General features: G+C 38.1%; 1 protein-coding gene across 4 annotated transcripts in view; it reads left to right on the top strand.

The window, feature by feature from the left end:
- LOC130156411 (harmonin-like) overlaps positions 1-13,701 on the top strand; it is a 51,434-nt gene extending 37,733 nt beyond the window's left edge. Inside the window, exons 16-21 of one of the 4 annotated variants that reach the window (XM_056354880.1) lie at positions 7,638-7,679; positions 7,991-8,044; positions 8,196-8,295; positions 9,656-9,765; positions 10,479-10,534; positions 12,327-13,701. In XM_056354880.1, coding sequence (XP_056210855.1) covers positions 7,638-7,679; positions 7,991-8,044; positions 8,196-8,295; positions 9,656-9,765; positions 10,479-10,534; positions 12,327-12,339 — 375 coding nt within the window. In that variant the 3' untranslated portion in view covers positions 12,340-13,701. Of the gene's footprint in view, positions 1-7,637; positions 7,680-7,990; positions 8,045-8,195; positions 8,296-9,655; positions 9,766-10,478; positions 10,535-11,453; positions 11,672-12,326 lie in introns of those variants that run through there. The other 3 variants (XM_056354878.1, XM_056354875.1, XM_056354879.1) reach the window with 3 other exon arrangements.
- Positions 13,702-15,045: the final 1,344 nt, after the last annotated feature.

Raw genomic sequence — 15,045 nt, 5'->3', positions numbered from 1 at the left:
CATACTGAAATTAGATACATACTTCATCGTTTCATTTCTAGAGAAAACAACATGAGGTGTTGTATCTTAGACACCAATATACTGGTTGTGCAGTGTTACTGCAAAGTTGACTCGCAATCAGATTCTTTTTTCTTTTCCATTTCTTTTTCAGAGGTAAATGAAAAAAAATCATAGGCTAAATATTTTAGGACCAACCACATAGCGTGTTTGCGAATTGTGGTATATGAGGGAAGGTGAGCCAAGGCTTACAGAAAATAAAATAAATACTGTTCTGACAGCTGGTAACACCCAAGTGACAGCCCTGAAAATTTGTTTAAAGTAGCTGGTGGACCAATTAGTAGTATTTATTCTTTAGGGTCATCATGACTTAATGCTGTTAGAATTAGAGTTGTGTGTCTGTTATATGCATGTGTGTGGACATGCATGTATATATACATTTATATGAGCAAGGCAGTGTATTGCAACGTGAGCTTTCGAAGTGATAGAAAAAACATCACATTTGAATTTCATTTATTTAATTACAAGCTTATGCTATATCAGACAGTAAATGATGCGGACAGTATTCCTAGCTCTCTTTCATTAAAGTGCAATGGATTTTTTTGTCGTTTTCTGCTTTAATAATTTAGATACTCTTATTCTTTTATTTTCCTAGTTACTTTTGAACAATTTTAAATGATACTTAGTAAGCAGTTTTTCCTACAGACATAGTCATCTTGAAAATTCTGTTTTTTAAATGGATTGAAATGGTAAATGAAATCATTTTTAAGTTGTTCAAGAGAAGGGAGGTACACAAGATAAAAATAAATGCAAAACCATCCAGTGCAGATATTTCCTTCAGTACTGTGCATTGGAGTTTTCATTTTGATTGTGTTCAGTAATTCAGCATCTCTAAGGGATCTGAAATTCCTTAGGGGAGGAACAGACAGAGTAGAATCATATTTGCAGTTAATATAATCTCACTCTTGAAAATAAATACCTGGTGTGCAAATATAAACTAGTTTGCAAAATCGGTAATACCCTTATGTGTGATCAGACAGTCTTGGTACAAATTGAAAATGTTGCTTGGGGTTTTTTGTTTGTTTGGTTTTATGTTACTGACTGCTGACAATTAGTTTGAGAAATTGGCAATAAGATCCACTTCCATGGGGAAATTTGTTAGTATTTGTTAATTCATGCATGCACATTTTCCAGCTCACAAGTCTACTAAACTGTTTCAGGTGTCAATCATCCTGATTCCCAAACTACCTTAGTTGGAAGATCATAATTTCAGTGGGAGCAATATTCTGATAGGACTTTGGGGGAAATACCAGTCTACAAATTGGTTTTGTAGACCTGCTTCTTACTTCCATTTATGACTTAATGCAGTACAGAGTATTCTTCCTTACTGCAGTGAAGACCCAGTAGCATGTGGAGTGAGACTTGCATGGATACCAACGTAAAGATGGAGGCTACTTCTTTTAGTTAAAAAATGAAAAGGCCCACGTATGACAAAACAGACAAGGAGGTAACTGCCTACCTCCAGAAATGTCTAAGAATTCCAATTGGATTTCATGCGGAAGGAATGACTTTTTGTTTGCAGGGTGTGGGGGTGTGTATGTGTACTTAAAGTCAGCTGTTCAGATACAGGACCGGTTCAGCTTCTCTTAGCAAAGGGAAATATCATCAAAGGCAGAGTATCTTTTGCTATCCCATTTCTTGTCTTGCTAGATTTCACACATCTTCTAGAACTCCAGTCTTTAAGGCTTACTATGACATAATGGGTGTAACTTCTACTACCTTATTTTTATCTGAATTTAGCTGTCCTGAGTACCAAACTCTAGAAACGGGTCTTAATGAATTTATTTGATTCTAAACAGCTAATTAAGTGAGCCTATACCAGAGCAATTCACTAGTAGAGATTAAAAGCATGAACATAAGAATAAAATAAACATGTGTAAGAATGGGTCAAACGTTCCCATTACCTGGAAGGTAGTTGGGCCAGACAGGAGCAGCGAAGTCTGTATTGTGACTTAAGTCTTTATATTAATGAAATTCAGGTTAGAATTCCCAGGTCTTTTAGCAGTTTGTGAAAACTAAATTGTTCTCACTTTTATAAATAGGGAAATGATGGATGAGGATTAAACCTTGAGCGTGACCTTGAATGCTGGCGGGCTGGTCTGAGTCAAAATCAGTGTGAACTGTTTGTCTCTGCTGTATTAGAGTGAATTGGAATACACTCACGGCAAAGCTAATTAAATTTTGGCTCAGAGAACAGGAGATGATTGTTATGATTTAGTGGTGGGGTTTTCAGAGAAACAAAACCAACATGAACATTAGTCTCTGCTCTCCCAACTATCACAAGCATCCTGTTGTGTGAGTTAGAAGGCTTTGATGAGCTTGCTACTACTAAAGATTTTTCCTCCCTCATTCCTTTGTGGTTAGATGGCAGCATTTCTGAAAGAAAGAATGAATATTTAAGCTTTGCTCTAATTTTCAAGATTTGAAGCCTCATTATGCAGGACTGCAGTCAAGGGACCAGAGACAGGTGCTTAGGTACTATGTGGTAAGATGTGCGATGGCTGTTATTATTTGCCGTAGGTATATCAAAACCATGTCTGTTGAAAAGAAAATAAATTTGTTTTCTAAGTGACTACAGAGGGACTGAAGAGTTTTGTGGAAGGTCTTGCCAGACTTGCCCAAAAGTCCTTCAATACAAAAACTCATTCTTTGTATTAATTAAACGCAGACCAAAATCTTTAATTCAGGAACAGATATATTTTTCTAAGTAAGGATATGACTACAGGACACTGACAGAATCAGTAGTGAAACTGATACATAGTCATTTGTTTTAAAGCAAATTGAGTTTGGAAGTGTAAATACTGTAGTTTAGTCTGTAGAAAGTTTTTCTTGTTTCAGAAAACTTAAGTAGGTTACCAGACTTGATGAAGGGTTTTGAGTGGAGGCTGGAGAGGTGTGAGGAGTGGTTGGTGTGTGTGTGTGTGTGTGTATATATATATATAAAAAATTTTTTTAAAGGCCATTTTATTTTTGGAAATTTTTGTAACATAATAAGAGGTTCTGTATCTTAAGTGATTCCAAACTACAGTGTGCCATATTTTTAATGCACTGGAAGCAAAATAAGACCAGAATCAATATGGGATTAAAATCATTGAACCTTTACACAATAAACTAAAATTCAGCAGTTGTTAATCAATATTGTGAAATTACTTGTGGATACCCAAATCGAAGCAAGACTACTCAGAAATAAGTCAATTAAATTCAGGAGAAATTTTTCTTTAAGTAGAATGAGCTTATAATAATAATTGGTATTTAGGTCATATCCTCTTCGGGATGAGCTGAAATACACATATCTTTCAGCTTATCAGCTTCTTGGGGAATTAATAATGGAATTCACATTTCAATATAGGAAATTCCTGACAGAAGAGTAAATCTTAGATGTGTAACATATATTTATCATGACTTTTCAGTATTTTGGAAACTATTTGTCTTGTATTTTGTGCATTATTTTTTTCCCCAATTACTTTTTCAAAAATCACAGAGAAGAGACCCCATCACTATTGTGTAGAAATTAGGGATAAAAGGAGTCCTGGAAAATATTTTTAAGAAATCTTGTGGTATGGAAATGTGCATTATTTATGTAGATTCTCTAGAATTCTTTCCTCTTCATATTCAGTACTATTTCACTGTGTGAGCTCTCTTATTTTGAAACAGTATAGGGAACAAGCGCTAACAAGTGCAAGTGTGATTCAGTCCCTAGAAGAGCAAAAAGAGCAGTGATATTATTTGTGAGTAGGTCATACTTGTTTACAGCAAAAAGTTAATATCTGGTTTGGCAATTCTCTTTCTTTTGCAGCCACAAGAGATGTTTAAAAGGATGGTGGTTTACAATTCATCATTTAGATCTAACAAAAAACAAGTAAAATAACATTTTCCATGTTTTGTGTGGTACTTCTTGTTTTGACTGACCATGGATCTAAAACTTTCCTTTCTAATCCTGTTACTCAGTTTCTAAAACAGATGCAAGACAGTCCTAGTGCATGAAAACTGCTAGACTACATAAACTTTCAGTGTGTGCCTGTGGCTCCTGCTAGTCTAGACAGCTGAAGAGTGAGAGGATAGTAAATCCTTCAGATCGAACCATCTGTTACTACTTACATGGTTAGTGCAATCTTTAAGATAGTTGAACACTGATAACTGTTCTGATACTGACAATTTTATTTTTTACATTCCTGAGGTTTCCTTGTTTCTTCTAGTCTCCAGTTGCAATGCTTTCAGTAATAAGTTCTTTAACAAATAGAGCTATTATTGTAACCTAGTTATTGGTAGGAAACCAGAGGAATTGGTAGTGGAAAGCACTTATTCATACAGGCTTTCTGTATTATGTAGGATTTTTCTTCTGTGTTACTATTATTGCTTTCGTCTGTCACAGTAATGAAGTTTTCATCTCTTCCTCTTTGGTTGACTGGTGGTTCAACAGATGGTCCCTTGAGGAGGTGAACTGTGTGCTTAACTTCTCTGCTGCTGTTAAAATGTGATGGTTTCTGTGCAAAACACCTTTATTAGTGCAAGCTAAGTTAGATGCGTTGCCATGTTATATGAAAATGTTGGCACACAGTTGTGAGCTCACAGTATGAGGTTTTGAGTCGTAAATTCTTTTGATCAGTTACAGTGTAGATCTAGAAGGGAAAACTGGATTTGACTGAGATAGATCAAACTTCCAAGATTGTTCAGTTGCCATTCAGTATTAGTATGTTCTGTGTATATAACAGTACTGTTCTCGGCAAACCTGGTTTTGGGAAAATTTTGTTATATCTGATCATGTGTTTGTCTTTCAATTCTTTTTTGTTTATTTTATTTAGGTCTCAATTGCTGTTGACTCTTGATGCTAGTAACTTCAGTGAGCAGTACTGTCGGCTTAGGTGCTTGTGTTTTGGTTTGGGATTTTTTTTCTTTTTTTTTGACTAGTAACTTTACCTTTTATCTAAAACTCCAGGTGGATAATTGTTCCTGTGCAATCAAAGGTTTTAATGTTCCAGATTCTACTTTCATTCAGTCCTATGAATGTGATGGTTAAGAAAGGATTAGAATGATCTTACTCTTTCGCCTGAGATGTCCCGAGTGGTGGGGAGGGTAGGCTTAGCAGTGTGGTTTCCACTTAGTGTTCCTTGGTTCATTAATCCCTGCTTGGATACGGAGTGCACGCTCTGCACACTGAATCTGCAATGCCTGTGGCTGTGAAGATTTATTACAGTTCAGTGGATGTCTTCATTGTATTATAGCTGTATTTGCATGTCATTGGTTTTAGATCATATTGGTTCTTTGCTTGCAGGATTTTGTTGTGGGGTTGAGGTTGGTGTGGTTTATGTCCTGTTTAAAAATTATTTTCCCAGGAAAACTTTCTTCAAGGGCAACATCTGTTTTTCATGACGGCAACCTGAGACAAAGAAAGTTCACTGACTTCCCTTAGATTACATAACGAATTAGAGACTTGGCTGAGATGGGAGTTCTTCCCTCTTAAGTTGCTTGCTCAAAAACTACAGGTGCCTACTTCAGCCGTGATTCCAAAGGGCAATACAAATTCAGCTAATCAAGCTACTAGTTGTTTGGGCAGCTATCACTGTAAAATGATACCATTTAGTAGTATCATTACCTCTTACTCTTTAGTTAAAGTATTCATAAGATTAATATACTTTGTAAATGAATGAATGAATGATTGGGTTTTTTCCCCAGGCATGAAATTACTACCGTTGCTGAAGTATGTGATCAAATTCTTATTTATGCAGTTCCTCAAAGTTAGTAGTTCACAAATGTAATGCAACCCATAATTTAAATGCTAAACAAGGTCTCTCATGTTCCTCTATTCCTCTTGTGTTCCTGAAAGATGTTTCTAATGCATATTTCCCTATGAAAAAAACCAAACACACCCTCCTGTGGCAGTAAGTAAAGTTCTGCAGTTGTGCCATGAAGATTTAGCTCTCTGGAGCTTGGGGAAACAAAGTTATGCTTCAACCCTTGCAAACATTTCTTCTCTCTCAGAAGAAACACAGAATGACAACGTGATTTGCTTAAGTTGGTCTTCTGAGCTCAGGGAAAAGGTGGAGAGAGAAAGCCCGCGGGAAAGCGTGGGTTCACGCTGTACAATTCAGTATGCCTGTGTGTAATGCCTGCCAATCCATACAGGAGTCACCGGCATCGCTCAGGGTCTGTGTAAGTGCTTAGACAAACAGGCAGCACTGTTGTACATTTGAGTGCCAGCTACTGCAGAGCTGTGTAGCAGTGCTCCCTGACTTTGTCAGAGCTGGTGAGATGTGACCCCATAGGGGTCATAGTCGTGTCAAAATCAGGCAACTGATATAGATGATAAAGATGGTAACAGGAGGAGGCATTAGTGTTTTCTGTTGCAACTTTGTCATTAGCAGCTAGACCTTAAAGTTACCAGAGGAACCTTAAGCTGTGCATTTGATTTTCAAGTGGAAAAAGGCTTAGCTGAGTCTGAGTGTGGAACAGGCTTTGTCATCATGTGGATTCAGTAGGAAAGAGGGCAATAATGAATATATCAAGCTTAATCACACACTGACCTGCTGGTCTGCATCAGATACTGGCTTGCCTGCTGCATCAGCAAAGGGTTGTGTGCTTCTCTGTTGTCCCATGTCACCAGGTTATTGCAGCTTGAAGCCACAAGAATGATAAAGCTTTTAGGTGCCTCAGTAATGATTTCATTTTAAGTCCTGAAGTCCTTACTTTAACATGCATGACAAGTGCAGAGTTTTTATACATCTCCAGCATCGCACATACAGTCTTGCCCTGTATCTACTAATCCTTGAAATTACCACCCAAACACTGTTGATGCCTGCTTGCTGACTCAGGAGCTCTCATCTTTGCAGAAAAAGTAACTCCTGCTTTTGCCCTACAGTGTTGATCTGATAAGGGTCACGCACTGAGCTTTGAAAGTATAAGGAGATGTGGGTCCTCTCAAAGCTTAAATCTTGCGCTACTGAACTGCAGTATTGTCTTCCCCATTTCAGACATTCACTGCCAAAACTTTTCAGGCCTCCACAGAACCACATAAACCCAAAACTGATTGTTCTGCATTTGCTTGTGGTATGGAGCCAACTCCATGAAATTCTATTGGAAAGGAGGAGACAAGGGGGCTGGAAAAGGGTCCTACAACCCAGACAGCATGGAGTATGGATGCTGACAGGTGAATTGGAGCCTGTCACATCTTGTGGTGTTAGTGCCCAACATGGTGATCGTCCCAAGAAAAGTTGCTTGGAATTCTGTGTGTTGCAGACCATACCTGGCCATGATGCTTTCAAGATTTGTTTTGGGTCTGTCAGGTGTAGAGAGGAGCTGTGGAGCTGACAGAGTGGTAAACTGTTCCTCAAAACTGTTCTGTAATATGACCAGCTCAAACCGCTGATCTGTCATAAGGTTTTAAAATGTCTTCTGACTGTCAGGATCTTTTGCTATTTTCTGTCTTCTTGACTATTTGCTGCCTTTCTGTGCTTTTCTTCATTTACTGTCTTTCATAGCTTACAGAATTATGTGCTGTCTCACTAAAATATAAAATGGAGTTTGTGTGCTAAGTGTGTGCATGAGCCTGATGTTTTTACAATAAAATATTGTTTTATTCTCAGGGCTTCCAGAAATATTTGGAAGATTTTGATCCATATTCAATGGTAAGGAGAGAATTCAAGTATGTCTTACTGTTTAATACGAAACATGCTAGAAAAAACACATCCTTTATTTTGAGGGCTGGGAGGGGTTAAGGTTCTTGCTTGTTGGTTTGCTGGGGCTTGTTGATTTGTCTTTTTCTAGTCAGGTTGAAAAGGGAGTTTTCTTACAGGAAAACATGATTTGGTGTTCTGATCTTTCTCTAATGCTATTTTGAAGGAGGGAAAAGTTCCTCTTCTCCTATAAGCTACATAAATCAGCCTAATTCTTTTGTGTGTCCAAGGTGGAAATGACTAATCATTATATCTTTTCATAGTTTACCCCAGAGCAGATTATGGGAAAAGATGTGCGGCTGTTACGAATTAAAAAGGTAAATACTATATTTGAGTGGTTGCAGTTTAGAGGGTTCATGTAACCATTTCATGTACAGGCCTGTTTACTGGGAAGAAGGAAGGAGTAAGCTCCTGTTGATGGCAAAAATTAACGGCCTTTTCTGAACTAAAACTTTTTTTTTTTAACAGGAGGGATCATTAGACCTTGCAGTTGAAGGCGGAATTGATTCTCCAGTTGGAAAGATAGTGGTGTCTGCCATCTATGAGGGTGGTGCTGCAGACAAACATGGTGAGTAGCAATGGGGAATTTGAATGCTGCTGCTAAGTGGCTCCTTACGCTGACTGAGATGTTGGCTGACTTCATAGCTGTGCCTGGTACTGACAGGCACACTTCAACTGTGCAGGGCAGCCAAGTTCTGTCTTAGCTTTAATGGCAGCTCAGAGAGTGGTGCTTGGTTTGAAGAGTGCTGCTTAAATTAACAATTAGGTAAAATTTATAGTGTTTAAGAAAAAATGGTCACTGCTGCTCTATTTTTATTATTAAAGAATTTTCAGTAATGTGGCCTGAAAAGTAGAACTGCTCTCTTAATAAGGACTCCTTTTTCCATACTGATACAAAAAAACCCCAAACTAACAGCCCCCCACCCTCACCCCACCCCATTCTCTGGTGTATTCTGTTAATTAAGGAAAGCAGAATATGGTCTCCATTATTTCACAATTTGCAAGCAAGAACATTTGTAGTATTTCCACATGCAAAGCAATTGCCTGACCACAGCTACGCTACGCTGCTTAGTTCTGTTCTTAATGCTACTTTCAGTAGTAATTTGTTTAATAAAAACCCTGGCTTTACTCCCAAAATCCCACTAAAGGCCAGAGTCTTCTGGCTAAGTTTAGCTCCCTGGAAGGCACAAGAATGTGCGTAGCAACACATCCGGGCTTTCCCCTGTTGGCCAGTATCTCTCATCCTTTCTGTGAGAACTCCAGCGATGACCAGGTAGACAGACAGGACGATATCTTATGTTGTCTTTGCTGACCTTGTCTCAACCTGCACCTCAGTTCAAGTCACTCTTGCTGTGAACACACCTCAACCAACCACTTGATCTCTCAAATGCTGTTTCTCTTTGACTATTCGCTGTTGTGAGGGTCTCTGATAGCTAAGGCTGTCCCCTTACCAACTGTGTTTTCCCCTTCCTGGATTAGCAAGTCAAAATCAGTCCTAAGGACTAAACATTACACATGCTTTTGCAAAGAAACAGCAGGCCTGCAGGCTCTTGATAATTGCCACTTATACCTTCAGGGCTTCAAGTAATGCTGCCATTTTCATAGTAGTAACAGCCTACAATGAACATCAGTTTGTAAGCTGTATAGATGGATTACCCAAACAGGCAAACTGCTACTATGAAAATATTATTGAACTAGTTTCTTACTAGTCATGATCAATAAGAGGTTAGTGTGTCTTTTCCATGCCTAAAATTTTCTTTTGCTTTTGCCTGTATCAAGCTTTCTTGTCTGTGTCAATTTTTAGTGTAAGCCTTCACATCTAGTGAAGACACTTCTCATTATAGTGAGTACTACATAAATATGGGACAGAAAAGACTGACAGATTTTTGGGTTTATATGTCTGTATGCCATATTGGTCTTTTCACCAGGAGGCATAGTGAAAGGGGATGAAATACTAGCTGTAAATGGCAAGATATTAATGGACAGCAGGCTGGCAGAAGCACAGGCAACTCTAGCAAAAGCTTGGAACATGGGTGGGGTAAGTAACCTGGAATACTTCTTCATTCTACCTGTAATGCTCAGATGAGGTTGAGGTACACTTTTGTTTCATGACATTATCACATCAACATAAATAAGATTGAAAACATCAGAAGTAACAGGTATGTCATGTACTACCAAAGTGAGCTGAAATCTGCAGAAGATACTGGTATACAGCATCTCTGAAGATCATGCATGTAATTTACTGTAAAAGTTCACAGCATGTAGCCACATGTCAAGACTGGTATTTAAACACATTACTTTCTGAGTGTTTATAGTATATTTATCTGTAGAATCTCTCTTTGGTACTGAATATTACTTGCAAGCTGATTGGAAATTTATGATAATAGTTTATCTTATCTTGGATTTCTTAACGTACAAGTAACACTGCACTTTGGCTCCAGTGCGTGTTTTCTCAGCAGGAACTGTATTCATTGCTAAGATGACCAAATACAGGATAATTCGTAGAATTATTATTTTTAAAAGCTTGTTGCAAGACCAGTAGATTTTACTTCAGTTTCAGGACACAAGGAAAACAGCTCAATCTTGAAACGGTCTTCCTATAGAAGTCTTTCATAGAGATGTTTCTGCTTCTCCCTGTGGTTTACCAGGAATAGATTGCCTTCCTGATTCTCTATCTGATGGTGGTCCACTATAATCATCTCTAAAAGCAGGGTTTAGCAGCTCACGTTTGCCTGTGCGTTTCCTTTTCAGGATTGGATTGACTTAGTCATTGCGGCATCACCTCCAAAGGAATACGATGATGAAATGTAAGCGCCTAAATTTTATTTCTCTGGGGACTAAAAGGCTAGTAACAGTAGTCTACACAGATTGCTTTTTTTATCAGGCATATTTCAAGTATTTACTTCTTGTGGATTACATACCCTTCTGCATCACATAGTTGCTAATTGGATAGTTATAAATAGCTATCGTTTATTACAGCAGTGGTTCCCAGACTTTTCAAAATGGCGATTCTCAGAATTGGTTGTACGTGACTACACACTCATACTTTCAGTTTAAAGTTTGAGGAAGGATTTGGGGGTCTGGTTTGTTTTTTAGAAATTACTTACTTCAGTTTGGAATATTTACTGTGGTCCCATGGATCATAATTTGGGGAAACAAATGCCCATAAGCATTCTTCATCGCAACCAGATGTTTAATTCTGGTTTGTCTTGTTTTTAATTACTATCTTGTATTATATCTTGTATTTAAGTTACTATCCTTGTCTAAGCCAACTTAAGTGTAAAATTTTCAAAAGAGCCAAGTGATTTGGGTGTCTTGGCAATTTGGGATGTTCACAGAGTCTTTTTTTTAAAGATGATCAGCATAGGTGTGAAATGGAAGAATCCATGGCTTAAAGTGTTAACAGAGGTATCAAGCTGATACAACTTGCTTTTCTTTGCACAGTTTTAAAAGCAAGACCAATGTTTTCTAGCTTGGCTGAAGGAAAAGATGTGAAGATATCCTTACTACCAAGTAAAATGGCAGAGGAAAGTTTTGTAGTCACAGTTAACCCGGATTCTTGTTCTATGTAGAATACTAGAGTATTAGTTGCTGTAAATTAGTATAGTTTTACTGGCTAACACCAACTGAAGATTGCTGTAAAACTGTGTTTTAATAGCTGTGCGTTAACTAACAAGCAAGGAAATAACTGTCACTTATTTTTGTTTTCATATCCTGTGTATTTAGCCCTACTATTCCCTCATCAACAGTCAGTCCTAACACACACAGAAAGGTTTTTGAAGGCAGTGCACCCGTGTACAGACAAGGGTATCTCCTGCAGCTGTAGCCACTGCAGTGTTCCCTCATGGTGAATAGACAGACCTGGGTTAACATGACTGTCCATTGTGAGGCTGCGTTATTTTTTCAGCATGTGCCTGCCTGTGCATTGCATGCCACGCTTGCTTTTTGTTCCTGGCGTGCTGGAGTGTTCTTTGGGCTTTTGCCATGCTTGTCCTATCAAAATATAAGTATTTAGTTTCTACTTTATAATGTCCCTTAGAGGTCCTCCGCAGAATTGGTTTGTCATCTGCCAGACTATAAAATAAATAGGCCCTGCCTAAACAAGTAGGATTAATCTAATTTTTCGTATCTGTGGACTGCGGCTGTGGCTTTGAGAATTCTGAAGTATATAAGTAACTACAAATTAATTCCTTGTTAAGGCTTGTCCAAAGAACAAGTTTCCATTTATATTATATGACAGTGTGCCTGTAAACAAATATTTATGACTGTTTGGTTTTCACTGCAGCTTGCTTGTGTTAATTTGTTATTATACAAGGCGTTTGCCCCGAAATTATCCTTGTGTCACAAACTCAGTTTACTGTGTATGGTTTCTCTATGCTATAATTACTGTAAGTGCAGTCATAGATCTCTAGAAGAACCAAGGTAATGGTTGTTGCATGTGGGTATCTGTGGTCTTCTCGATTATTACTTAAAATACAAATAAAAATGACTAACTGAGATCCAGTTATATAAAATTATGCTTACCAGAAAGACTGAAAATTGCACTACAGCTAACAGCATCTGTTTCACTACCTTTTTTTTTTTTATTACTTTCTGCAGGACTTTTTTTTAAAGAAGGCAACTCTGGAGAAATGAAGTCTTTCCTCTGCAGAAACCTGCTTCTCTGTAAATCAATAACCACATGAAATACATCTTTATTTGAAAGAAATATGAGCAATCAGGCCTGTAAGTTGAACTAGAGACTAATTTGAGTAATTCCAAATCATTCTGCAGACATACAGCAAGAAATTTTTGCAAGATCATTGAGGACTGCCAGTGAGCATAGTTTGGTCTGTGAGAACTGTTTTGTTGGGGTTTTTTGCTATTTTGGGGGGCCAAATTCTGAAAATTATCTTTCAATTTTCCTGGAAATCGACACCAAAATAACAGACAAAGATAGAACACAGATGTCTGTTCCCACATGCAACACTTGTGATTACACATTCACAGGCCAGTTTGGGTGTGAAAAGGATTATATTTTTACTCTGTACATAGTGATTTTCCCTGGGCAAATGAGAATGTATATAGGTAACTTCTGTTCTCACTCTTCTTGTACTCTTTGGAGCTACATTCTTGTAGCTCTGTTAATGTACATTTCTGTTGCTTAGTTGTGAGTTGTTTTCAGTATATAAAGCTGGGTGGTAGAAGAATCGGCAATACCAGGAGTGCTAGAATTATATGGAATAATCTTGGTGATGCTAATACAGTGTAAAGAATCTTCTCTACCAGCAATAGCTAGCAAGTAGTCCAGATAAAATCATTATGTGTAGTCACAGTTATACTACAGAGTATTTGTATTGGTGGCAAAAATTACTCCCCTTTATAGTCATGGGTGGAAAATGTGGGTGTGATTCACAGTCTGCAGTTATGTACTTGGCTCTCAGTGAGGCTGCATAGTGACTTCCTGCGCAGTTTAGTCATGTAAGTGTAACATTTTTTCTTTTGGTGACAATATGTCTTCTGTTGAGTAAATTCCTCAAGACCATAAAATCTCTACTAACCTGGCTTTACTAAATCTGCAACTGTAATCCTACTTATTTAATTTTTTTATATTATCACACTATCTCTGTAGAAGTGTCCTTGTCTTCCTTCCTTTCTTGCATCTGCCAGTTTGTATTCTGTTTTTTATATCTTGTTTAGATTTTTCTCACCTGTACTAATGAAAGCCAGTTTATAGTTCTTTGGCATATTGAATTCCCCCTGAAGTCTTCTTTCCTTTTCAAGTTCTGGAAACCCTCTTTTCTGTAACACAGAAAAACAACAGTGATGTTCCTGAGAACTCTGTGCTTATACAGAGATCATTACTTATGTTGACTTTGTTCATCTGCAGTATTGTTCCAGTATGCCAATTAATGTGTCTGGCAGGGTACACATATTAGAATGTTTAAAATCTTAACTCTTACAACCAATCTAGAAATAAAATTGCATTTGCCAAATGGAAGAAGTCTTGCTTCCTCTTTCTCTCTGGGTTTGTACATCATAGTAATAGTTAATCTGAAGTATACAGATTTCAGAGTTATCTTTAGTAACAGCCCATTTGCAACACAATGCCACCCTTGTGGAATTCAAAAGAAAATTCACTCTGCCCAGTAGGGAACTGTCACTCACCTGAGCTGCAGTCATCTTTTATTGAGGTTTTTATGGGCAAATCTGGTCATTCAGTAGTTGGCAAGCTACTGAGTGCAGCTGCTGCAGTTTATTTGTTTGCTGGGTCTTTGGGTGCATCTACCCAGAGCTGTAGGCTTCCGAACCAGCTGACTAATCTAAAAATGCATCAAGATTAGCACCAGAGGGAAAATTGCAGCAGGATGTACTTCTCCTGTGGCTCTGGTTCCCAGTTGCCTACATACTGCAACCATCTGGACTGTATGACAATGCAGATAGATGAGCAATGCTATCAAATGTTCTCTTGAGGGAGGCTCTGATGCTGTGTACCAGCAGATACAGAACCACATTAATGCACCAGTAATAAACTTCAGCCTACAACCAGTGCTTGATTGTGTGCTGTCTTGGCACACAAAGAAACTTTAACACAGAAAACTTAAAGTTTAGATATTAGAAATATTTGTACTGGTGTTACTTTTTCAGAGACAAAAGAAGCACAGAAGACTGAGCTGGGAAATCTGTGGGAGTACCAACAGTTAAGTTGTAGCCTTGTTTCTTAGTCACAAAACTATCTTTCTTCTCCCCATCAACCCTGTTAACTTGATTTGCCTGGATACAACTTAAAATGCATGAGAGGCAGTTGAGGAAATAGTCTCATTACTTCGTGTATATTAAGAAAGTGTTACTGTGGGTGTTTAACCTGTGTTAGGATGGCAAAGTTGCTTTAGGTAACTTCTTAGAAGAAAAGGGGCTGACATTTCTGAAATCTTAAAATGATCTTAAGCCGTTTGTCAGGTAGTTTTTTACTTCATTTCTGGTTTTCATTGCCCTGGGACTAGATCACATTTGCCAGCTAATTCAAGGAGTTGGAGGATGCTATGAGAAAATAAGAGTTTTCAAGCAACTTCCCTTCCAGTTACTCTGGAGTGTGTGAGCAGAGCATCCCAAATGTAAATCTTTTAAACAGGCGTGCCCATTTGAGTTGCTACTGCATTGTTTTCTGGTGGCTGTAGTAGTCATTACATGTGCCCATGCCTCACCCCTGTTCAACCAAGCCAGCTGTGAAAAGATAACAGTGAGGGTAAATGGGACTTTCTCTCTTTTTCAGCCAGTGCTTAGTTTCCTTTGGGAGTGTGGAAACTCTGACCTGATGCACAAAACAGGAAGAAGTCCA

The sequence above is a fragment of the Falco biarmicus genome, chromosome 10, assembly GCF_023638135.1.
Source record: "Falco biarmicus isolate bFalBia1 chromosome 10, bFalBia1.pri, whole genome shotgun sequence".
In the NCBI taxonomy this organism is placed as follows: Eukaryota; Metazoa; Chordata; class Aves; order Falconiformes; family Falconidae; genus Falco; species Falco biarmicus.
Note: the sequence above shows the minus strand (reverse complement) of the source record. Positions and strands in the feature narration are given on the sequence as shown.